The following is a 25,320-nucleotide window of genomic DNA, read 5'->3' on the forward strand; positions in this document are numbered from 1 at the left end:
CTTTATAGCAGAACCTTGATATTTTATTTTACTGAAGTTCTTTGCAACTATAAGAAAAAAAGAAAAACTAATTAGGACACCAAATTCCTATGTGAAATTTCCTTGAAAATTGAAAATAATAATAAAAAAAATTAAGTATTTCTATTTTTTTCCAGCTTCATGCTGGGATTTCAGTTGCATAGTTTGAATCACCCATCTCGGCTCTTCTTGCCATATTTGGAGTAAAAAGGAAGTGGGCAGGTGTGAGAATGAAGGAGAGGGAAGCAGAAATGCAGACAGTGCATGTTTTGTGTTGCTGCTTTGGAAGTTACACATTGCATCACCATTAATGTCATCAAGTAGGAGAGAGACTCTCCCACCCAGCTGCATAATACACACGTTCTTAAATTCATTGTGTACATCCAGCATAAGGGGTGCTCTGCATAAATGATATTAAATGCATTAAAATGAAGGAAAAAACAAACAGTTTATTTGTTCTTCCCTTTTGCACATTGGTACAGCACAGCCAGGACTCAGTTACATTTTCATAACACAGAGAATTATTTCAGTAGAAATTGAAGTACAATAAAGTTTAAAATCCATTATTTTATTTATAAAACATGTCTCTAATAATTTACCAACATAATTTCCCATGTTTTCTATACAAATTCTAAACTTAATCCAATACCATTTTGCAATTAGGGAAAACATTTCAGGGAAGGAATATGGAGTGAGAAAGTTGCTATCAGGCAGTGGATGTGGATACAGGGCACCTTATCACAGCACAGCATCTCTTATCTCTGGAAAAGCAGAGAAGCCAACTTAATGCACCTACAACTATATATGCACCGACAGAATCTATTACTCTCCAGATTCATATCTTCTATCTGCAGTATTTTCCATCTTTAAGTGTGATCTGAGGGTTAAAATCTGTCCTTTCTTTCATCTCCAGGTTCACACATATTTCTCCATTTCTGTAGTTCCTGAGCATCATTTATTTTCCATGCTTTGGCAAAAGACTTCAGCTTTTGTCTGGGGGGGAAAAAGAAAGTCAGTCAAAAAATGAACACGCTTTCAAATTAAGTACGTCATTCCTTGAAAGCCTTACAGTCATCTACAAAGTTGTACACAGTCAAAAATAGCATTCTGCATTGCTCAGAATGTTCTATGATCTAAAAGCAATCAATGACCTCATAGGTATCCCATCTACAGCACAGTCAACACTGTAATTTTACAAATAACTTACTGTAATTCACAAATTCAAGATGAAATACGACACCCAGCAAATGTGAATCATTAAATGAACGCCTGTGCAAACCACAAAACACCTTTAGTTTGCACATTTCAGATTGCACGTTTCTAGGAGCTGTGCAAACGAGGAATCAGTAAAAGGGGTAACACATGTCCAAACTCACTGAATACATGTATCTTTCCTATTTTCTTTTCAAAACGTTTTTCAGTATCAGAAGAACTGATAAACACTGTGGCAAGTAAACAAGTCATTTAAAATGGGTTAACAGACATTCCTGATGACAAAGATGTCAAGACTGGACGGAATTACTCAGTGGATTTTCTTAAATAAAATGAAAGTGATTTAAGAAAATAAGACAAGGCAGCTGGCCTGTGGCTGTTGTGTGTGACAGCCCTTGTATACTGCTATGAACAGGTCTGAGTTTGACTCACATGATAGCTTTTATGTCCTATCACTGATACACCACAGCAAAGCTCATAGCCATTTTAAAATGTGTTAATGTATCTTTGGAGAGGAGGTACAGAAAAAAATGTTGAATCATAGAATGGTTTTGGTTGGCTGGGACCTCAAGAATCATCTAGTTCCAAGCCATTGCATTGGGCAGGGCTGCCAACCACTAGGTCAAGCACTAGATCAAGCTGCCCAGGGCCCCATTCCACCTGGCCTTGAACACCTCCACGAATGGGGTATCCACAGACTCTCTGTGCAGCCTGTGCCAGGGTCTCAGCACTCTCTGCAATAAAATCCCCCCTGATATCTAACCCAGATTTCTCTTCTTCTAATTTGAAGCTGCTCCTCCTTGTCCTATTACTATCAGACCATGTAAAAAGTTGATTTCCCTCCTGATTATAATCTCCCTTCAAACGTTGCAAGGCTGCAATGAGGTCTCCCCAGAGCTTTCTCTTCCCAAGACTGAACAATCCCAGCTCCCTCAGCATTTCTTTGTAGGAGAGGTGCTCCAGCCATGTGAGCATATTGTGGTCTTCTCTGGACCCTCCCTGAAATCTCCACATTACGGCAATAACAGAAAGTAAAGAATAGGCAAAAGAGAATATAACTTTATAAATTACTTATATCGAATGAAAAAAAATAAGAATTGTGTGATAGAGTGATTGTTAAGTCACCAGCCACATTTGATAATCTCTGACTTGCCACTGACTGGAGCTCTGTGTTCATGCAGGTGCGTGAAGACCCCCACAGAGTTCACACAAAAATTAACACTGAAGAAACGATGCAGAAGACATCCAACCCAGCACTTCAGCAATGGCCCTGTGCACAGCCCTGTCTCTCATTCAAGAGGGAGGTGGATGTGATGACCTTCATGTGGGGCTGGTGCTGTGGGCAGCAGAGCTGCAGCCTCACCCCGCTGCCTGAAGGAAGCACCCCCTCCCTCCCACACGTGTCCTGCCTGCTCTCCTCACACACCGGGAAACTGAACTGGTATGGCAGGGAGTGAAGAAAAGGGATTTTCCAGCTGGACTGAATCTGAAAAGCTGCACACCCTGGAGGGGCAGGAGGCAATGGCCTCAGCCATCAGCCGGGGTGAAGGACCCGCTGCAGACATGGATGACAGATTTATTCTTTTCTCTTTAAGAATACCAGCAAACTGCACACCAAAATCTAAAATACAGATGGCGGCGCACATACGGAAAAGCTGAAAAATGTCACACAATTAAGACCTGTAATTACACTTAGCCACTCAGCCCTAGTCCTACCCTTCCTTTGCACTGCTGATCACTCTTCTAATGACATCATCACATACTATTTTCACTGCTCATAGGTTCTGTATGCAGTTAACTACATTTTTTGGCAGAGGAGGCATGCTAGAACGCTGTCTCTGCCCTATGATTTTGACAGAATGGAAATTACACTGTCATATTCTATTACTTCTCTTCTAAATTACATTACACAATAACTCTGGCCTTCCAGCTCACATTCTCACCTTTCTAGAAAGTATTTTTTCTAGATCTAGAATCCTATATACCTCCTAGCAGAGTTACGGCATTGCTAGTAGTTTGACATTTTACTTTGGTAAATTATGGACCACTATTTGCAATGAACAAAAGCTACCACATTATTTTTCCCACAAACTGTCATGCGTCATCCATACAGGTGTTTTTCTTTTTAATTTTATTTTGCTTTCCTAGAAATGGATAAAAGCCAGCGCTGAGCACTACATATTACTTAGCATCAAAAGAACTGTTTGCACCTACAAATAACTAGGCAATAAAGTTTTCTTTTACAGAATTCTTCTACTGTGATTTGCTACGACCATCAGGCAGCAAAGACCTTGACTTATTGTGTTCCCAAAGGACTACCTGAAAGTTCCTGATAGGACCTGCATTGAAAAGAATAGCAACAACAACAACAAAGGTGGAAATGCGTATGAATGCTATGCATGTATTTACATCTCAAATATGTACATAATGTTACAGGGTGTAAAAAGGTGAGGCTATTGGATACACATGAATTTTCCTGAATAGCTGAGTATGTGAGGCACACACGTTTCTAAATGAAACCTGGTTCTCAAACAAATTCTAAAATCTCAACTATCAGTAAAATCTGCTGTGTTTGGGGGCACTCTATAGTAAATATTTAGTTTTAAGTTAAAATAGCAAAAATACAAAAATAACAGCATTCCTCTCTACATTACATGCACAGTGCTCCAAAAGTAATGCCTCATGTTTATTTCCATGGAAACTACAAGATACAAAGAGCACAAGAACATTACTTGGTAGAGAAAATTCTCAGCTCCAAAACACTCTTTTTCAACATAGTCACCGCCATTAGCTATGCATTGTTGCCTGCAATGAACAACAGCCTGCACTGTTTGGTCTCCATAAACAAGAGTCAATGAACCTCTGTGAATGTCATTTTTTCTGCATGGAGAAAAGCAGTGATCCACCTCTGCTTCATATGCACTTCTGTGTCAGACACCACTCTGTCAAATTGCCCCTCTGCTGCCATCTGTCACACACCAACAACATTTAACAGGATTTTGGTGAGAAGGTTCAACCTCTACTGTCATCCCAGCAACATCCATCTCTGGCATCATGGACCAACATCGTAAATTAGGAGGCATTACTTTTGGAGCAGCCATTGTAGCTTGCAAATAAAATTTCAAGTGTAAAAGCGAATATGTTTTACAAATTAAATCTATATCTTCACCATCATTATTACATGAGAAATGGATATTAGATGTACTTCAGATATATCTGTCAGAATTTGTTCCTGAAAAAGTGAAAATAATGCATTTTAAAGAATAAGTTTGCTAGGATTTAAGAAGAAAAAAAGGACATTATTCCCAGCTTTATTTCAATATGTTCATGGTGTGTTTTTTTTTTCCCAACTGTGATTAAGAAGGTAGTAATTAACCTCTGACACAATAGCTAACTAGAAAATCCAAAGTTTTAATTGAAATTGATAGCATAATTTATCAAACAGTTTAGAAAGTTTTGTCTCCCTTTCTCTTTCCTGAAAGAACATTACATATGTGAAGTAGCTCTCATGGCTCTTTTAAATGTACATTCTGTGTAATGCTCTTCCATTTACATCTGGATGAAACCTCCTAATTGTTCCTACCTTTTCATATTCACCAATCTCTCTAACTCCCTTGATTTGTGAGCTGCCTTCTTCAAGATTTCTTCGGGAATATCTGCCAGTTTGGCAACATTCAGCCCGTAGCTTCTTGCAGTGACTCCTTTAGTTATTTGATAAAGGAAAGTGATAAATTCAGGATTCTCTTCCTCTTCAGATCCTAAAAAATAAAACAAAAATCAGAGTCCCTCTATTTTATTTATAATGTGTAGTGGTCCAGTGCCTGAAATACATGACATTACAACTCATGTCTATGCAATAAAATGTCTATAATCCTGCAGTCAAGAAGTCTATCACTACAGCACAGCAAAATGTTTGCTGCCTGCCCATAGGCTAAGAGCTCCAGAAAAAGCTTATGGAAGCCCAAATGTACAGGCAGTGGATTCTCCTACTCCATGGCAATAAGATGAAAATATAAGAACCAGCACAATAAATCTGATGATTCCCTTTCCTCTTCAGGCATCCTTTTAAAGTTTCTGCACACTCTAGGGCTGGTGTTAGGAGCAGAAATAATATGGTGTCAGTCACTGCCCTTCATTCTTCTGTTTCGAAAATGTAAGTTTTTGGGAAGTGGAGATTTCCATAAATGATAATGACTCAAGCTGATTTGATCTGAGCGTTCCAAGCCAGAGGCTGGCAAAAATTGTGCCATAAATCTCATCTTTAGTAGAACAATTAAAGCATTAAGACAACAGACATGGGAGCTGAGAATACAGGCAAAGTAAGAAATGTACACGTTGCTGTTCTGACGTTGTGATATTACACCTGTTGTGCTTTCTGGAGTTTTAACAGTGAAGACTACATATGGCCTGAAGGTTCAGGCCAATAAGCATTGAAAGAAAGAAGGCTGAAGCATCGTATTACAAAATAAAGTACAGGGTTTCAGAGAAACAGTAGATAAGGAACAGTATGTATTGAACATCATCTTATTTGCCGGAGAATACCGGAGATGAACATTTAGTGCTCTTAACCACAAACATCAGCGCTACTAGACGGCATTCAATTAAAGACAACAGTACTTTGAACAGCCTGACCTCTAGTTAACATGTATTTCAGAGATCCATGCTTTTAAAATTAAATAGAACATAAAAGCCAAAATTTCCCCCCAGATAAAACTCCATCTGAAGTTAAAGAGTTTCTGTGTGAGTACAGGTTTTAGTAAGTAAACTTTCTTTTTAAATTTCTGAGAAGTTTAAAAAGAGATATTTTATTTATGTACAGTATTTATTGGCAATACTAGGCACCCCTGCCTGTTTAATTCACAACCTAGAACTTTTTTCTCAACCGAAGAACTTTGTGTAGGAGAAAGTTCTACATCACAAATCTGGTTTAAGTTTGGAAGCCATGTGAGTAAACACACAGTGGATAAACCCTATGTTGATTTTCAGAATGCTTTTGAGAAGTGTCCTGCATCAAATGCTCTCCTAAAAACCAAGCAGCCAAGATCTACAAGGAAGGCCTTTGCCTTTGTAAATAATTGTCTAGCAGACAGGTAATGCTAAGAGTCAGTTCTCACTGTGAGGAGAGACTGAGCAGAGGATCATCGCAGCAGACAGAGCTGCTTACCTCATCCATTAGCAAACAGAGAAAAAGGGTAGGCAGTAAAGTGACAAACTGCAGTGAAAATACTGTCTACTTCACACCAACAGTCACAAGAAGTGTCACTGTGACTCTCCTGCCTGATAAAAACAAAGATGAATGGGACTGAGATAAGCAACATACAAAATTAGGCACGGGACTGAAACAGTACATTGAGATTATTCCTCCGTCTCTTTGAATTCAAGAACTGGGATCATCAACTGAAACTACATGTTTCAAAACAGTCTCAAAATGAACAAGAGGAGGTGGTTCCTCTCACAATGCAGTGTTCAGTTTTGGAGCTCTTTGACACAGTAGGATGAAGATGCTAAAAGTATACATGGATACAAAGGGAGATAGGACTTTGTTAAAAAGAAATCCAAAGATTCAAAAGCAAACAACATAAAAACAGACCCCCTCCCCCCCTCCAACCAGCAAATGTTTGCAGACAGTGGGCTCTTTTATAGAGAGCTGCCATATGTTTGATCCCTAATCCCTCCTCCTTAATCCTCTGTTATTTGGCTACCGTGAGAAGCTGGACGCTGGGCTGGGTGAATCTTTGATCTGACCTAGCTCAGTCATCCTTGCATCAACTGTGAGAGAGAAATTATTATTTAATTTTCAAGTCCCTAAAATTGAAAGTATAGACTGACACTTCAGTGTGTGCAGTATGTAGAGGCTACCACAACTTCTGCCTCTGCCTGAAATGCCAGAATAGCAAATGAATTTATACTGTACCTTTCTGTTCAGCACTTTCTTCTTCATTCACCAGGAAAGCCATATGATAATTACCAACTTTATCTGGATACACTTTTTCTAGCTCACAAACTGAAGGGTAGTGGGTGACAAACAACGTTAGTGACTCCACCTACAATAGAGAGATTGACACGCAAGGTTTAATTTTTTTTCAAACACAACATAGCATTGGTATTCTTTATACATAAGCCCCTGCACTGAGTTTAGACATAGCACATTTCTACAACAGTGGAACACGGACCATATCAAAGTCAACTTACAATAGTACAGGCTGAAAAAGTGTTCACAAGCACGTCAGATTGACTACTTACATCTGTAATAAAATGTTCAAGCGTAGCATAAGCAATAGCAATTCCATCATGTGTGCTAGTTCCTCTTCCCAGTTCATCCAAAATTACTAGTGATCTTGAAGTTGCTTTTCTTATTATCTCAGCAGTGTCTGTCAGCTCTTCCATAAAGGTACTTCGGCCTTTGTAAATGTTATCTGCAGCGCCCATTCTGCATTGGGATATGAAGCAAATCAATATATTGAGTTCAAGATTGGGCCAGATACAACGAAAAAAAGATCATGATCATGAAATCACTTTGCTATAAATCTCCTGTTGCAGGAGCAAAAAATCAGGCAAAACATCCACTTTCCTGAACAAGCTTATGAAAAAAAACAGCAAAAGCAAATGGTGTAGATGAGAGGGTGTGCTCTGAAGGACTGAATGGTCGGGAAAAAAACAATTAACATACCATTAAACAAAAGCCTGCATGCATTTCTCAAGACATCAGTTCACGCAGACCCCATGGTCTTCTGGGGGAGCTGAGACTGTAAGGACAGCAGGGAAATTTTCTGTGCCATCTATAATGTAGTCTCAAGGCAAGACAGTAGTGTACTGTCAAGCAGACAGTAAATGCGACATCTCACGGCAGCTACAGAAACTGGGGGTAAAAGGGATTGCAGGCAAGCATGTGTTTCTTAGCTCAGAATCCCTCCATGTTGAGAAGCTGCACAAAGTGGTCAGCTCTTCCCTTTAAAATGGACCCTGACAATCCTGACTTGTCAGCTCATTAGGACTCCAGCAAATGTAGCTGTAAAAAGGTTATTTCCCTCTTGGTATGTAATTTGTGTATTTATAAATGCTACACCTGTAGTTATCAAATAGGAGCACTCCCATGAAGAAATACAGTGGAAACTCATTTTTCCAGGTATTTGTGCATTCAGCAGATAGAACAGTTAGGTCCTTCAAGCACTATAAAAATAACAATTTCTTCCAATTACAAACTTTAATAGAAGGATTTTTCTCCTCATCCATTTCTGTAATGTTCCTTCAACTTACCTCCTCTGCTTGCCACAGAAATGGGCGTGCATGTACACACACATTCTGTCATGCCCCACACAACACTTTCAATGCTGCTTCAGGCTCATGTAACCTTCAGTCCCTGCATTTAGTTTCAAATGATGAAAACACAGCTTTTACCCCAGAAACCTGATAATAATTTTCAGTATGTTTCTTTTCTTGTGCAGGTTTCCTTGCCTACTCAGCAACTACACTGTCTACCTGCAAGGAAGAATATTCCCTTCCTCCATATATACTTTTCAATTACATTAACCACATCGCAATGTCACTTCTGAGATAGCTTATGATTAGCAATCCACTGTGCTGTGCTGTAAAAATGGGTTTGTTCGCTCTCATCAGCCAACAATATATTTACATACAAGCCACACTGATTTAAGGAAAACTGACTCACAGGCTTAACATATTACATTTTCAAATATAACAGTTGGCCACAGCGGTATTTAAAGCCAATCAAAACCTGAAAGAGAATCCCAGTATAGCCTTTTTCTTTCAGTCTTTTGCAGCATCTCTCCAATGTAATTGCTTTTGTTGCCTCCAAAGCACTAGCAAGATTCTCATCTGTTTATGAGTATCTTATAATTGTAAGAGTAATTGACTACCAACACCACTGACAAACAGGTTCAACACTGTGCAGTTCTGCTTGCTATATATCCTCCAGTTCCTATCCTGAAAATGCGGCATTGTGACATATGAAACTTAGCAGTAAGCAAATCTACAACTGTAAACGAACTAATTTGGGTTGGAGATGGGCATTATGACACAACGTGCACATCAAGTACTTAGGTATTTTTTAATGGCTATGTGTTTGCATACACACGCAGTGGGTATACTCCCACATACTCTAATAAAAGGTGATTTTGCACATAACTCAGTTAAATTAAAGTTTAATTAACTTAAATATATAATTCAGGATACTGAGATGCTGTGAAATTAACATTTTATTAACCATTCAATACTGCAATCTCTTTAAATGCCTTAAATATGTACCAGGACAGTAAGAACAGCAAACATGCTGCTGAAGTTCTCACTGTCCTATAACCTCCCCAGGACATTTTCTACTTTGGTTCACATACCACATACTATTGCAAAATTAAACAATCCCCACTTACTGCACTATGTCTCAGATCTACACAGAAGAATATAAATTAGACCTGCTTTTAACGCTGTGAACTACAAATAAGTTTGCCAGAAAGATAAATACCCTTCACATCTATAAAATCCACGGATTTTATAGTCTACAAAATACCACACAGTTACCATGGGTAACTTTAACCTTAGTTTCCAACCCTGCATTAACAGTATCAGTACTTCAGCATTTTTATTGGGCTTTTCATTCCAGAGACAGCACCTACTTATCCAGTCAGTCTGTTCAGCACCTATGAAGGGTACAATGAGTGTTCTCAGTTATGTTTCTCTCTTGGATTGCATCACAGAGCCCTCAGAACAGTTTAGTCATTTTGAATCTAGTTTGCATTTGTGAAAATAATTTTCAGAACTTCCTTGTTAAATACTTAAGCTATAAACAGAAATTAATATTATCTTTATCTGGGACAAAACAGACAGGGATCTCCTGGGAAGTGTCCAGCAAAGAACCACAATGATGATCAAGGGCCTGGAGCACCGCTCTTATGAGGAAAGGCTCATTAGAAATGACCATTTGATTGGATACATCACTACATTAGAAAACAATGCAGCGAAATGTGCCAATAAGTGGCCCTTACTACAGTGATACAGACATGTTATGCATTATCCAAATTTTCTTTGCTTACCTCTTTCCTAATTAAAGATACTAATTTAAAAAAAAAAAAAAAAAAAAAAAGAAAAAAGAAAAAGATGGAAAAAAGCATACAATAAGACAGTTGCAAACGAAGACTATTAGAGCAAAACACCACCACTCACCCTCATTAGCTTTATCTGTTAAAGCACCAGCTGCTGGAAAGTGGTGACATAGTTAATATGAAAACTTCCATTTCTGCTATAGAATTTCTAACATCTACTTTCAGGAAAATTACTTCATTCTGCCCACGAAGAACATGCAGACATCCGTGAAAAGTGCCTCTTTAGTGCTGGCAAGAGATCTATCACTTCTCTACAAATGCAGTTTGGCTGCAAACCACTTGTTATAATGTCTCTGATAACCAACCAGATTTTATAGAATTAAAACCTCTTCTTCTTATAATATTCAACATATTTATTATGTAAAGAAAAAAAATGATGGGAAGCATTATCTCTTTTCAGCATTTGGCTTCAAGTGCTGAGCATTCTTGCCTAGAAGCTCAGTAAAAAACAACAGACACAGTATTTACATCAATTAATTTTTTGAAGGATAAATTACATGATAGGCAGTGCTAGCTGGCTTTATGTAAATCAGTTAGCTCTACATGCTTAACCTGTACGTGACCCGTCAGAGGAAAAGATACTGATTTCCTGTTTTCAGCAGGAGCAGCATTTTAACCTGCGTTCTTGAGTCAACACATGCACACAACAGTGACCTTTTTCAGATCAACTGCACGCTGTTCGGGGAAGCTATCCTATCACATTTTGTCCTAAGGGGCTCTACAAATACTGAGGATTTGCTAATGATAAAATATAAGATACCATACAGAAATCTGTAGAATTAAAACAGCAAAATTGTTTTTCCTTGTATGAATGCAGTATCCATTTAAAATTACTTTCAGCAGTCATGAGCTCATACTGCATTTAGAGGTGCTGTGTGGCTCTCACTGTTACCTTCAAGTCTGGTGCTTTCAAACCTTCGATCAGTCGGTCAGGTTTAAGTCCTGACAGCCATTCGTGAAAAATTAGTATGGAGGGAAGAAATGAAATTGAGGCAAGTGAGCTCTTCTTGGAGATCCTTCACTCAGCGCTCTGCTATTGCTGCTCTCAAAAACCACAGTGTCCTGGAGAAGCACAGACTTGCAAACCAGAGATGGCTTGCAGTGGTGTGACAACATTATTTTGGAATAGATAATAGAGGTCCCCCAGAGAACAGCATCTACCTTGCACTAGCAGCCCTGACTTAACAGCCCCAGTATATACATTAAACCTGAAGTGGCTCCAGTGTGACAGACGGCAGTAAAAACGTGAACTTCTCAAGCAGAGAAATTCATCTGAAACTTAGAAGCTTCTACCTGAGGCTTTTCCCCCATGTTTTCTTTTAAAACAGGTTACCCAACATGCTGTGTGTTGATTTAGTTCTACAACTGAAAACATGGTATGGACCCCAAATGCTTTAATGTTCTTTTGTGTTAGTCTGAATGCCTTGCAATACTTGGGAAAATGACCAAGCAGGGGTCTGAGGTCACCTGGTGGTAATAAAAGCAACCAGGAAAACTCAGAAGTTTAACTTTCCAGAAGTACTACTTTCACATGGCTTCAAACACAGCAGTGCCATTTTTCATTCCCAGTTTGTTAAATACTTATTGAAGAAAAAAAGAAATTTAAGTGTTTTTTCACCTTAACTGTAGAAAGGTGCTCCTGCCTAGAAGCTCATCCAACTAAAATACTTACTGAAGAAATGAAAACTGTTCCTATTACAGAATAACAAATCCAGTTAATGTAGAGTCTCCACACACTGCCTCTGCAGTAACTGCAGCTCTCAAGAAAAGGCATTCAGGTTTCTAGGCATGGTTTAGTTTTTAAGAGATCAGGATTTGAAATCAGACTTCTACTCAGAATGTACTCATAGTCAAATTATTTATTCATCAAGAGCAACTAACACTACGACAGAATTACTCTTTTCCCTGAACTTATCTCAGATAGAAGGTGTAGAATTACATGCTCTCAGCAACGACAAAGACATTCCTTCTCTGACTGAAAGAAAAAAACACAAACAAAATATAGTCATAATGTGACTTTACAATTTCACTCACTCTCTTCTCAAACAAAACCCTTCAAAATGTCACTTCAAAGCTCACTGTATTTGAACAGGTGTTATTTAAACTAAAATAAGCATTTTGAAGAAAGAAAGGAGTAGCTGGGGTCTTGCCTTAGAATTTATCCCACTGCTTGCACAGGGCTTTTCTCAGCAATATGTTTTTGATCAGCAACACAGTTACTCCTTTAAAAAACAAACAAACAAGCAAAAAATTTCCTAACAACTTCTTCATATTCTTTTAATTTTTGCAGAAAACACTCTTCCCAGCTGAAGTTTCTTACTTGGTCTCTGCACAAAGAAGTTGGAAAAATGTGAATAATAAACTGAAGAAAATGTTTATGGGAATGTCTTGTTATTGATCCTGATATGAATAGAAGGACACAACCATCATTTCTTTTCAACATCTAGGTTCAGCTTCTCCCACTGTTCTCAGTTCTCAACTTTCTGTTAGGCACCAAGCTGTAAATTTAATTAATTGCTGTTTTAAGAGACAAATTAATGGCAAGATTTAATATTAACACATTAAGCTATGGGGCCACTTTCACACTCTTTTCATATTCCTCAAGAAAATATTTCAAACAAAATAAAACACGCCCTCTTTACTGCAAACAACATTTCAGATTTCTCATGTTAAAAACTGGTCTGCCAAGAAAATGAAAACAGATGTCTTAAACTGAGGACTGTCAGGTTGAGTACTGCAAGTCTCTCCTACCAACACCAAATACCCAACACTATCAACCAGAATGATCAATTTGTTTTGCCCATGACAGCAAATTGAAACCCTGGGTATTTTTGAAACACTGAGCCCAATAATGAGAATTTCACAGTGCTACTATATGAGTAACCCAAGACACACATTCTAACTCCTGGCTTATTTCTATTCTACAGTGACAATTTGTCTGGTAATCCTTAGAAGACAGCGAGCTTGCAAGAGTTCACTGGCAAGAAACTAATGTTTCACACTCCCCCACAAAGTACTGGTAAGTCATTTACTTCATTTCCATCAATCTATTGCTTATTAAAACAAAAACTGACAATAACAGAAAACATACAGAAATTTCAATTACAGAATTTAATCCAAAAAAAAAAAAAAAAAAAAAGCTCTTTTCCTAAGTATAACAAGATGCACCGTTCAGGATGGTTATTATTTTTGTATTGTTCACAGACTGCTTCCAAAAAGCAAATGTGTGTGAAATTACATGGACAAGAGCAATAGAAATTTGGAAGGTGCTCACAATACAAACTTATTTACAGCCAATATGCATGTACGTGGTCAACTGTTTCTATAACTGTTTATTAGCAAATTAAATAAATATCCATGGTATGTTACCTAATTTAAAAGAACAGTTGTTGAAAAGCATGCATTACATTGACAAAATAATTTTTATGTTGTAAATTGCTGTAGAGGTACGATATTCCCAACTACTGACAAATTAATGAAACTAGTAAAACCTGCAACCACTGGTCAAACTGATATCAAAACTCAGTTTCACAATCTCGCTTTTATCGTTTTTTTCCCATGTCATAGAATCATAGAAACACAAGGTTGGAAAGGACCTACAAGATCATCCAGTCCAGCTGTCCTCCCATCACCATTGCTACCACAAGCGCTAAACCACATCTAGTAGCTCCTCAGAGCACCTCTTGAACACTGCCAGGGACGGCGACTCCACCACCTCCCTGGGCAGCCATTCCAGTGCCTGACCACTCTCTCAGACAGAAAGTTTTTCCTTATGTCATTAGGTAAATGAAGTAGCCAAAACAAGCCATTGCATAGCGACAGCCTGTTACCTTTTACTTCTAGACAGCAAATGTGTGCTGCACATACTAACACCGTAGTACATTTGACAAGATGAATCTAACAGATGGGCTTTCAAGATATGATCTGCAATGTTTTTGCGGGAAGCCATGGGAAATAAACATCCACGGATTGCAGCGAACATTCAACAGTTTAAAAGCTTCACATCAACTGACTGAACCGGGCAGGACTAAGTTCAGAGGAGGCAATGCCAGCCTTATCAATACAATCACTGAATGATCAGAACATAATCCTCTCGCTTCTGATGCTTTATAATGCAACAGAAGTTCGACTGTTCTTGGGAAAAGCTTACACCGGGCTCCCCATTCAGACTGCAAGGACTGGCAGTGCAGGCAGTGTGCAGTGAAAGGCCGATACTCAAAGGGAAAGAAGTTTTGTGAGGGTCCCATTAATGAACAGAAGCTCCAAAACCTGACCCTGATTTCTCTGTAGGAAACATTTAGTTAACATGTAGTTAACAACATCTACATTTTATTAACGGTCAAGAGAAAGAACAGATTAAAAATACAACCTAGTCAGTGCTTATGTGCAAGACACCAGTGTCAGCCCAAAGAAACTGAAAAAAAATGATGAAGACAGAAGACACAGCTTTAAAACACACATAGGTTTACACTTACTACTCCTTCCTTTGAGTATTGGCCAAGAGATTCCACTGAGGGAACTCAAGGTAATTAAGTTAATGTTCACATGTAGCCGAAGGATTGAGGCCAAGGGAGGATTAAAATGCAGGAACTATAGCAACAGACCAGGGACAACAGCTGAAGTGAACTTTTCCCCTTTAGACCTGTGCACACTAAAGAAAATCCAGTTCAAATTGTGAGTAGGTTAAATTCTAGCCTGGCTGAGTTTCAGAAAGGTAGGTGCCACTATTCCAGGAACGAAGCTTCAACCTGACTGTAAAACAGCTGGTCAATTTCATAGGCATTTTTTTTCTTTCTTTTCCCCCTCCATATACCATTGTAACCCTATCAGTTTCTTTTCAAGGACAGTGCAATACACAGTATACCTTTTATTTTTTCCTTTAATTATAATTTATAATTTCTGAAAATGATAATGATATATATTAATATTATAAATTTTTGTATTATATAAAATATATTTTATATAATTATATTTATAATTCTCCCTCTATATTTAAATAACCACCTTTTATTGGCTTAAATGAATTTTCAAAGTTGATTTAGAACCCTGTAAAAAACAGCTGTTTAAAGATTTTACCAAATGCCACATGTGTTCTGTTAAATAAACCAATACTACTTGTATGAGATACAGACCAAGCACTGAAGATACATTTTACTATGAAATGAACTTATGAAGCTAAACTAGCCATAAATATGCGGAGCATTGCTTAATTCCTCTCTGTAGAGTTACATTACGCTGCTAGATGTAGCTGCAGTTCAAAAGCACTCCAGATAACCAAGATAAAACTTTTCCAGAAAAACAGAACAAAAACACTTTTATTTGAGCAATGTTAACTACAACTTTTTCTCTTTGTTTTCTCCACATGATAGAAAATGGGTGCAAAGAATATAATACAACCCTTTTCTTTTCCCTCAATAATTTACCCCAGAAGTGTAATTATATGAATGCAAGCATAAATGAAAAGCTTCAGTCATTTTTGTTATTCTGGCAATAAACACATTACAATTAAGCAAGAACAAAATGAAACAAATTACTGTGCTTCAAAGAAGGAATACTTCTGGAAATTACTTTTGGGTCTTGACAACTCACAAGTTCTGTTGTTCTGACTCTCACTGTTGCTTTCCAGAGTGATACAGACACCAAAGCAACACTTACTGAGCATAACCACATAGAAAACTCTGGTGTGAACTTCTCAGTCACTTGGGATTGTTTATTGTGAATGGTTCCCTGCTGTTTTGCAGATACACAATTTGTGTGTACATTTTTTAATAAACATCAGCACATTTAAATGCACTGGTGTGAAAAGACGCATTTGTTCTGACATTTTCTGACCCTTATCTTTCAGAGGGTAACTGCACGTGCACACATAGAATCTACTTTCTTCAAAGGAAAATCCAAATCTGAAAAATAGAATAAAGCTTCAGTAAAGCTTCTGGCCAAAAGCAGGCAGTATACAGACAAGCAGCTCTGCTAAATGATTAACTCCTCCATAGGTTCTCTTCAGCATTCTCAACCAATTTCTGTATGACAAAGGATGCCTGCAGACTGCCTTGCCAGCCACTACTGTCACTTCAGAAATGGAATTTCATAGCTTATATTTTATGATAAATATGTGAAGACACTAGCTGAATCCTTATGCCAGGTTCTGCGATCTGATATTTCTAGGACTGACAGTAAGACTAATCTCCAATAATCCTACCCTGTAAGCCTTGAAGAAATCAATAAAGTTTAATAAAGCAATAAATGCAGCCAAAGAATTTTAGAGATTGGTAACAGGTCTTTTGAGCTAAGAACAACAAAGTTCATAACATGCTATAAAAATAAAAGGTTAGAGGCTGCTCTGGCAAAATACTGCAGAGACTGCCATAAAGGACAACTTATTATTAAATATGTGAACACATATAATCTATGCCACTCCACCCCAGTGATCTCATTCATTTCTGAGGCTGTGACCAGTAAAAGGAGAATTCAGAGAAAGGCATGGCAATCCTGAAATGGTAATAATGCTGAAACACCAGAGGAAATAAAAAACCCTTTCTTTAAGTCACATACACATGAACTCACATATAACTCCAAAGCATGCCTTATTTCTCCTTAAAGGTTATTAGCAAAAAGCAATCAATTTAGCTCCCTAGGGGTGAAAAGCAGTAACATCATATTCCACTTAGAACAAAAGACCAAAATCAAGATGGGGGAGGCCCATTTAAAGCTTAAAAGCTCTCCAAGTCTTTCCTGCATGCTGATAACTATTTTAAAATGCCATCAGCGTGCTTCCCCTTCAACAATCAAAGTTAAGTGCACAAGTGCTGATCTGGATGAAGGATCCAGTTCTTTCTGCTTAGTGAAATCACCAGGTAGGAAGAGACTTCTAACATACAGTGTTTCTAAACCATTTTCAAGCAGGCAAACTCCTGGGCATTCTCTTTGCATGTAAGGCTCACCCATGAAGCAAACAATGAGTAAATGGCAAAGAAGAGAGCAAACTGAATTCTAGCCGTAACAAACTGCCCTGTTTTTCAAACATTACTTGCCTATCACTGTGCAAATAGCACAACTTCTGCTGTGAAGCTCTGAAAAAAAAAAAAAAAAAAAGGAATTTTTTATTTACCCTATACAATAAGCATCAGTGATTTTTTTTCCCTGTCTTCTCTTGTGCTGCCTTTCACCGATCAACTGGTGAAAGTGGAATGATATAAAGAGCAACATTATTTGCCCAAGTACAAAAAGCTGTGAAGTTTCAGCAGGTATACCAATGGAACACTCATTTCTGTTAATACTGACAAGCTCTATTTCATTTTTGTTCTTATGTGACTGACTTCAGGTTTCAATGCATTGTGAAAAGCACCTGGAAAACATCTTCCATTCAATCTCTGCTCTGATGGAAACATTTTCTGCTTCCTTGTTCATATACCACACTATGCTGTGCTTTCCAGTTTTCTCGGGACTTCTTACAAAATACACTTTGAACAGGCTTTGTAACATTTAGGCTGTTAAAGTAAATCATGCAGCTTTAAAGACCTTTCAAACTTTAATGATACTGACATTCCAATGAAGGAAATTAAAAATAAATACAAACATCCAAAATTGATTGCCCAAATGCTTGCAGGTACTAATAATGCATTGGTTTTCCATCATTACTTTTACCTGTACTAAAATCTGTAATGATGCCATAAGTATGAACATTTTATCTGGTTAAAGAAGAAATTGTTTGTTTAGAGAGAAAACAGTGAGTTTGCCTGTTAGTTTCTTCCAGCTCCACACACTTGACAAAATAGTAATGAGACTGGCAAGTTGTCAGAACTAAATACCTTTCACAGTATTTCAGGAGGTAGCACACAAATTTCCTTTATAAGGAACCTTTTTTGAAAGTCAGCTCCATCATTTAGCGATCGGACAGACATTTTGCATAAAACTTTCCCTATTTCCTTGCCAGTAAATGATCTTTTAGGTGCCAATTCTTACAACATAAAGACAATACCAGAGAAAGCATCTGCAATGGCTCTAGTGCCTTAAGCAAAACAAAAAAAAAAAAGTTACTTCAGTATATACAAATGCCCTTTCCTCTTTCCTCTTCAGGTATTTGCAGTGTGGATCCCATTGTACATCATTGGCATGCAATGCTTTAGCTCCCTGGATGATGAAGATGAGAAGAGTCAGACACATCACTTATGGAGAGATACAAACACTGCTTTTTCAGATCTGACATCAAGTTCACACCCATGTGAGTGCACAGTTCTCACAGATTTATATAGAATAGGCCCACAGGTCAGATTTGCAGATCTGTGAATCCATTGGATATAGTATCAGCAGCAGTAAGACTTTACAGGGAAAGTACTGTCACCAGCGGCAAGAGCAGCACAATGCACTGAGTTATCCATTTTGAGAGGCTCTGTGATGAAATATCTTGGCCTTCAAAACAGCCTCATACTGACAAAAATATTACATTTCATCAGTGCCACCATGTTAAGCAAGGTATACGTAGCAATGATGTCATTTCATCTTTGGATGGGAGTGCACAATGTAAGTTGATTGTCTGAAAGGGTTGAAAAAATTGTTGCTCACATTTTTGAAAGAACATGGAGGGCAAAAGGAGATTTCATTTTTTATCCATTCTGTTTCTTAGAAGAGAAATAAAGGTTGTCTGGTCAGCACTACTGGTGTTTTTCTAAGTGCCACTATTGATGTCACAATAAATCTGGCTCATTGGGATAAAAAAGGCCAGTTTGGAGTGAGAGGCCAGTTTGGGGCAGTCTGGCACTACCTGTGAAAAAGGGAATAATGTGAGATGTCTGTTCCTGGGTAGATGCAGACTATTCAGATGTTTTTCTAGACTCTAGAAAGACTGGAAAGATTTGGGGGTAAGCACCAGCCGGCGAATTATATTACTGCATTTCACAGGTTGTGAAGAAATCATTGATACTGACATGGATAGGTCCTCAAATCCAATTTTCTATAGCAGGAGGTGATCTTTAGTCAGTGACTCTTCTCAGTAGCACTGCTGTCATTTGCAGAGATTACAGTTCTTTCCCATTAGTGAAACCATTGCTAAACTCAGGATCACCTTTCCTTAGCAAGGTCCATATTTGGAACTGGATCTCAGTGACTGCAATTGAATAAAATGAACTGACTGAGGCCCATGGCAAAGGGGCCTAATTCATACGGCTCTGCAACTTTGTCATGCTGTACATAGACACGAGGATCAGCTGCCTGAAGATTTTTGTACTCTGGCTTTAGCTGCATGAACAACTACTAGGCCTTTTCAAAATTATTACATTAGATAAAAAGACAGACAAGAAAACACCAAAATAGCAATGTAATTGAAAATCACAAATCTACCTGCTCTGGTGTTCACTTACAGCCATGTCTGTGTGAAAGACCCTGTGAACAGACAGGTAAGTACAATCTAGAATAATTAAATCTTCCTGCCTGCATTGAGGTGAGAAGTGACCTGCTGTTTTCACATTTTATGACATGCAGAGGAATTTAATCATCTCCTAACAACAGACCTAGGAATCAAGAATTCATCTTTAAAAAAAAAAACAAAAAAAAAACACAACCAAATCACCTGTTACAGGGATTAAATGTAGGAGAGAGTCCTGTATACCACAATACAGATCATGTGATGTGCAGTCCTTACCAAGACAATTACCTTAAAGTGCTGGCAACCCATATGTCTTACATAAAACAAAAGAAATTAAACTGCTGCTTAGATAAGCAACCTACAGCTATCACTTAATAATGTGTATTGCCAACCTCCTCCACTCCTCAGTTTTCTCAGTATACTTTCTTCAACAATTCAAACTCAATTTCTTTGCCATCATGAGGATTAAAGACAGGAAATTCTTCTTTTGCTCCTTACCATTTCTTAGAGTTGGCGGCTGTCTCCTTAGAATTATTCTTTCTACTGGCAGCTTATGATTTGAATAAATCTTGAGATTTTGAATATAAAGACTTCAGTAATTTGAACTACTAATTAGTTTCCTTATTTCATCTTCTACCTCTAAATTGTTATAATATTCTTTGTCTCTCTCAATTTTGAAAACTGACTCTTATAAAGAGATACTGGTGACCTACAGGAAGTGCATTAAAGGTTTCTAGCAGTAAGAAATTATTTCAATAATGGATCAAGCGGGACCTCTTTACAGGTCAGTTATCCTCAGCAGCTAACGCTGTCCCTTCTCAGTGCTCTATTAGGTCAACAGAATTTCTTTCATTAGTTCCTGTACATGTGCGTGTTCATGCTTGCTTTGTCATTCTACAAAACACACAGAGAGAAATATTAAATTAGTTTCAATGTCTGAGTAAGTAAATTAGTAGAAAAACTAACACAAATGGAAGGTTAATTTAAAAGAAAAATTGAATGCATTTACTGCACAAAGAACTCTGAATGTGAACTTTTAAACATATCAGAGAATTAAACACTCAAATCCCATTAAAAGTCAATGTACTTTGGACAGTGACCTTTATAAAACTCTTCTAAAATTGCTAACTATGATGAAATTGATTAAGTGAAATTCTGAGAGCGAAGGCTGCTTGAAAACATTATCCTTTACTGAAAAAAATACCACTTACAGAACATCCTCTAAAGACAATGTCCTCCTCATTACTTATCTGTCCCTTAAGTGTATAGCAGAAGATCTGAAAAGTAGTAGCTCAGTTTTCACATAGCTTGATTCATTAGAGTTAGGGTACTATGGTTAGGCTGTGGTTGGACTTGATGATCTTCAAGGTCTTTTCCAACCTGGGTAATTCTATGATTCTATGAAGAAATGAATATGGATATGTAGAATTTCAAGTGAGAGATTCATTCAAGCACTTTTAGTATAAAACAGATAAATTAATCCAAATACAGCTTTAAATAAACACACAGAAATACAGATAATTAAATATAAAGCAGACTTTTTACTCTGCATTTTGCAATTCCTTCACATCCTCTTGCTAGGATAAGGACCAAAGTACCGCAATGGAAGTAACAAGACTGTTTTTACAAATAAGAAATGGTTGAATCTGGGGATAATCCACAGAAACACTCAGAGACTTACTTAAGAAGTAGTAAAAGAGAACAAGAGACTGGAAGAAATTACTCTCACCCCTCAAAGTTTTCAATTAACAGACTGGTAATAGCAGATCATCTGGGTTTGGAGGCATTATGAACTGAAAGGATCTCTCCCTTTCCTCCTCTTCAGAATGAAATTATCAGCTCTACTCTGTATTTTGCCTGTACAACTAGTAATGAAGATTAATCATTTCTATTTTCACTGTATCTCTAAGTAAGAAATTTCTTTTAAACTACTTTTTTTCCCACCAGCTTTAAAATGCTTAATAGAATGCAGTATTTAAAGTCAATTTAAAGATGCCATAATACATAAATACTAAATATATCCAAAGGAATAACCATAGTAGCAACCTTTCAATCTCCATGGAAACCTTACTTAAAACACAATATATAAATCCTATGTGAATGGTAATCTCTTAAACCTATATAAATTCACTCTGGGAAGATGCAGTATACAAACAAAAAAGATACTGCAGTATAAAGCCTCGATATTCAAAAAAAATTAGCAAGAAGTATAACTGCTGGTGCTCCTGATGCACGGAACTTCTCACATAGTCAGCCTGTAAAGCACCCCTCGCAGCAGGAGTGCTATGCTAATAGCAGCATCTAGAAAACAACACACCATGGCAGCAATGAAAATAACTTGGAAACTGACATCTTTCTGTGCAGTGTTTTCAAAAGATTAAAAATATACCAAAGTTGTCAACCACAAAATCCCATTTTCCTTTGAGATATCTGTGGCCTGAGGTGGCAGTGAAGAAAGGATGCCTGCATAACTCTATCCCATTAAAACAATAACAGCAGATGAAAAAATAAATAAATAAAAAATAAAAATAAAAAAGCTCAATTGAGGGTGAATTCCAGAAAGAGCATGAGCTCTTTTCAAGCTCATCCCCTAACAGCCTAACTGTTGAGAGTTCTTGGCAAAAGCCGAGGCCTTACAAATGTAAGGTCTGCCAGTCGAAGCATTAAAGAAACTATGCAGGGGATAGCACGTGGTATCTGAATTTATTCTTTCCTCCAACCAAGCATTACAATGTATAAAGCAGTAATTTCTTAGAGCTAAAAAATACTCTGGATGAAACACCATGTTAACCTGCCCTGACAAACTTGCAAATTTTAAGACATTTCCAGAAGTCAGAAGAAAAAAACAAATAAAATGTCTGCTTCCTTGACAGACTCAGTACACCTTGAGCCTCTGAGCTGTAGAATCTGGTAGAGGTTGAAGCTCATACATATGGTGAAAATGAAAAAGTTAGGCAAAGAGTAGACTAGGCACTAAAAACCGGTTTTTGGCTACGCAACATTACGACGGGACAGAAAAAGCATTGAGGAATCATCCATGCAGGGATTCCAAATGATCATTACTTAAATATACAGACCTAGGAAGATCCCTATGTTCCAAAGGCAGAAATAAAATCATGATGAGAGAAATCTCTTAAACATTTGTCCTGGAAGGAAAGCAAAGGCCATCTAAACTAACATCCTGTAAATTCATAGCAGATGGATAACGCTGGTCCCAATAGTAACACCACAGAATCACGAATCACAGAATGACCCAGGTTGGATGGGACCTCAAGGATCATGTAGTTCCAACCCCCCTGCCTGGCAGGGCCACCAAACATACACATTTACTAGATCAGGTTGCCCAGGGCCCTGTCCAACCTGGCCTTGAACACCTCCAAGGACGGGGCATCCACAACCTCCCTGGGCAGCCTGTTCCAGGGCCTAACCACTCTCCTAGTGAAGAACTTCCCCCTAACATCCAACCTAAATCTTCCCTCTTTTAACTTAAAACCATTTCCCTGTGTCCTGCTAATTCACACCAATTCTGTTACACTGAAGAGAAAGGTGTAAATATACACAATTCTACTGATTATCTTCTACAAAAGATCAATGAATATCCTGAGTTTCTGAAGGAATCATAGAATGGTTTGTGTTGGAAGACACCTTTAAGATCAGGTAGTTCCAAACCTTCTGCTATGGGCAGGGACTCCTCCCTCTAGACTGCATTGCTCAAAGATCCATCCAGCCTGGCCTTGAATGCTTCCAGGGGTGGGACATCCACAGCCTCGCTGGACAACCTGTTCCAGTGTCTCAGCACCCTCACAGTAAAGAGTTTCTTTCTGATATCTAATCTAAATCTCCCCTCTTCCAGTTCAAAACCATGCCATTATAAGAAGTCCCTCCCTAGATTTCCTGTAGACCCCTTCAGGTACTGGAAGGTCGCCATAAGAGCCTTCTCTTCTCCTGGCTGAACAGCCCCAGCTTTTTCAGACTGTCCTCACACAGGAGATGTTCACAGCCCTCACCTGGACCCACTCCAGCAGCTCCATGTCCTTCTTGGGTTGGGCCCCCAGAACTGGATGCAGTACTCCAAACAGGGTCTCACAAGAGCAGAGAGGCAGAATCACCTCCCTTGACCTGCTGGTCATTCTTCTCTTGATGCCACCTAGGATACAGTTGGCCTTCTGGGCTGCAAGAGCACACTGCCTGCTTATGTTGAGTCATTCATCAACCAACACTCCCAAATCCTTCTCCTCAGGGCTGTTCTCAAGCCATTCTCCACCTAATTTGTATTTGTGCTTGGGATTGCCCCAACCCAGATGCAGGACCTTGCACTTGTCATACACAAAACAGCCTTTTTGCTTCCTGTTATTCTCATGATAACCACGTAACAAATGCATTACTATTTCTATAAGTAATATATTTTCGGTTCATTGTTGATTAGTCTTAAGCCAATTAGTTTATTCAATTACCAGTGCAATGACAATAATTTAAACAATTAGTATACTCATCTAGTGATCATATTTCAATTTTGACACATCTCATGTTGATTAAAAAATGGCATATCCAGCTGAGAATCAAAAACTAATTTAGATGGAGAAAAATAAATAATTTAAAAAATCAATCAGAGGATTAAGATCTGACTGGCTCCAAATTAAGTCGTCTGAAACCTCACAGCCAGTAGGTGACTTGCCATAATCCTTTTTGACTTGAAATCAAAAAGCATAAGGTAGCATGGTTGAAGAGAAAAGCTTATCAGAACAGATGCAAAAATACCCACTACATAGAGAAAAGCTATGTGGAATCAGAGAAATGAACTGGGAATGGGTGAAACTTGTATATTCAAGGATTTCATGCTACAGAGGACAAGAAACAATTTGCTCACTTGCTAGTGGGCACATAACAAAATGGCGCTCCTAGTGACCAAATAAATCTTTCTCAGTCTTTCTGCTGAAAAGATCATGCTGTAGTGACAGTCAAACATCAAAGGAAAGGGGATACAGAGCTTAAAAGAAATATATTTATGCTCTCTGGCTAGCAATTAAGTTAGTGTGAACACAGAAAGGTACTCTGTGTTCATCTGAAAACAGAGGAGACAAAAATAGCTTTCCAGTTGTTAGCAACAATGGAATGTTTTTTGCTGTAAAATTAATTATGTCTTATGTATCTCTACATTCACTCAGAAGTGCTTGTTCAATCAACCAGTCAATTGCTTTCAATGTAAGTTGAGGGAGAAAGAAAGGTAACTATTTTGAATATTCAACTCCAATTAATTTTGGAACAACAATGCAAGTTCTTTTTTAATTCCTTCAACTGTGTAGCACTGAAGTGCATCAAAGCACTATTTTGTCCATTTTTTAAAATGGCACTGTGATGCACAAGAACACAACGTCTATATATGGTGAAGCATCCCCATATGAGCAATATTTCAAATTCTCTGTTAAAAGTTAACTTTGAAGTGCACTCTGCCATAATGTTTCAGGAAAAGATAATTCTACCACAAGTAATACTAATCTTTATGAAACTCGGAGCCATAAATAATTATCCAGCTAAAATGGTATAACAAACACAGAACTTTAGCTGATTAAAATAGACAGAAAAGAGGAAGGAAACAGAGACTGGATAATCCAG

At 37.9% G+C, this 25,320-nt stretch overlaps 1 protein-coding gene across 3 annotated transcripts in view; it reads right to left on the bottom strand.

Moving 5' to 3' along the window:
• Positions 1–447: 447 nt before the first annotated feature.
• MSH3 (mutS homolog 3) overlaps positions 448–25,320 on the bottom strand; it is a 107,675-nt gene continuing 82,802 nt past the window's right edge. For all 3 annotated transcript variants that reach the window (XM_085529683.1, XM_085529684.1, XM_085529685.1), the window contains 4 exons: positions 7,474–7,660; positions 7,145–7,274; positions 4,814–4,988; positions 448–1,011 (listed from right to left, as the gene is read on the bottom strand). In XM_085529683.1, the coding sequence (XP_085385809.1) occupies positions 903–1,011; positions 4,814–4,988; positions 7,145–7,274; positions 7,474–7,660 (601 nt within the window). In that variant the 3' untranslated portion in view covers positions 448–902. The remainder of the gene's footprint in view (positions 1,012–4,813; positions 4,989–7,144; positions 7,275–7,473; positions 7,661–25,320) is intronic.

This window comes from Coturnix japonica, chromosome Z (genome assembly GCF_054131305.1).
Source record: "Coturnix japonica strain WE chromosome Z, WE-NBRP24, whole genome shotgun sequence".
NCBI lineage: Eukaryota > Metazoa > Chordata > Aves > Galliformes > Phasianidae > Coturnix > Coturnix japonica.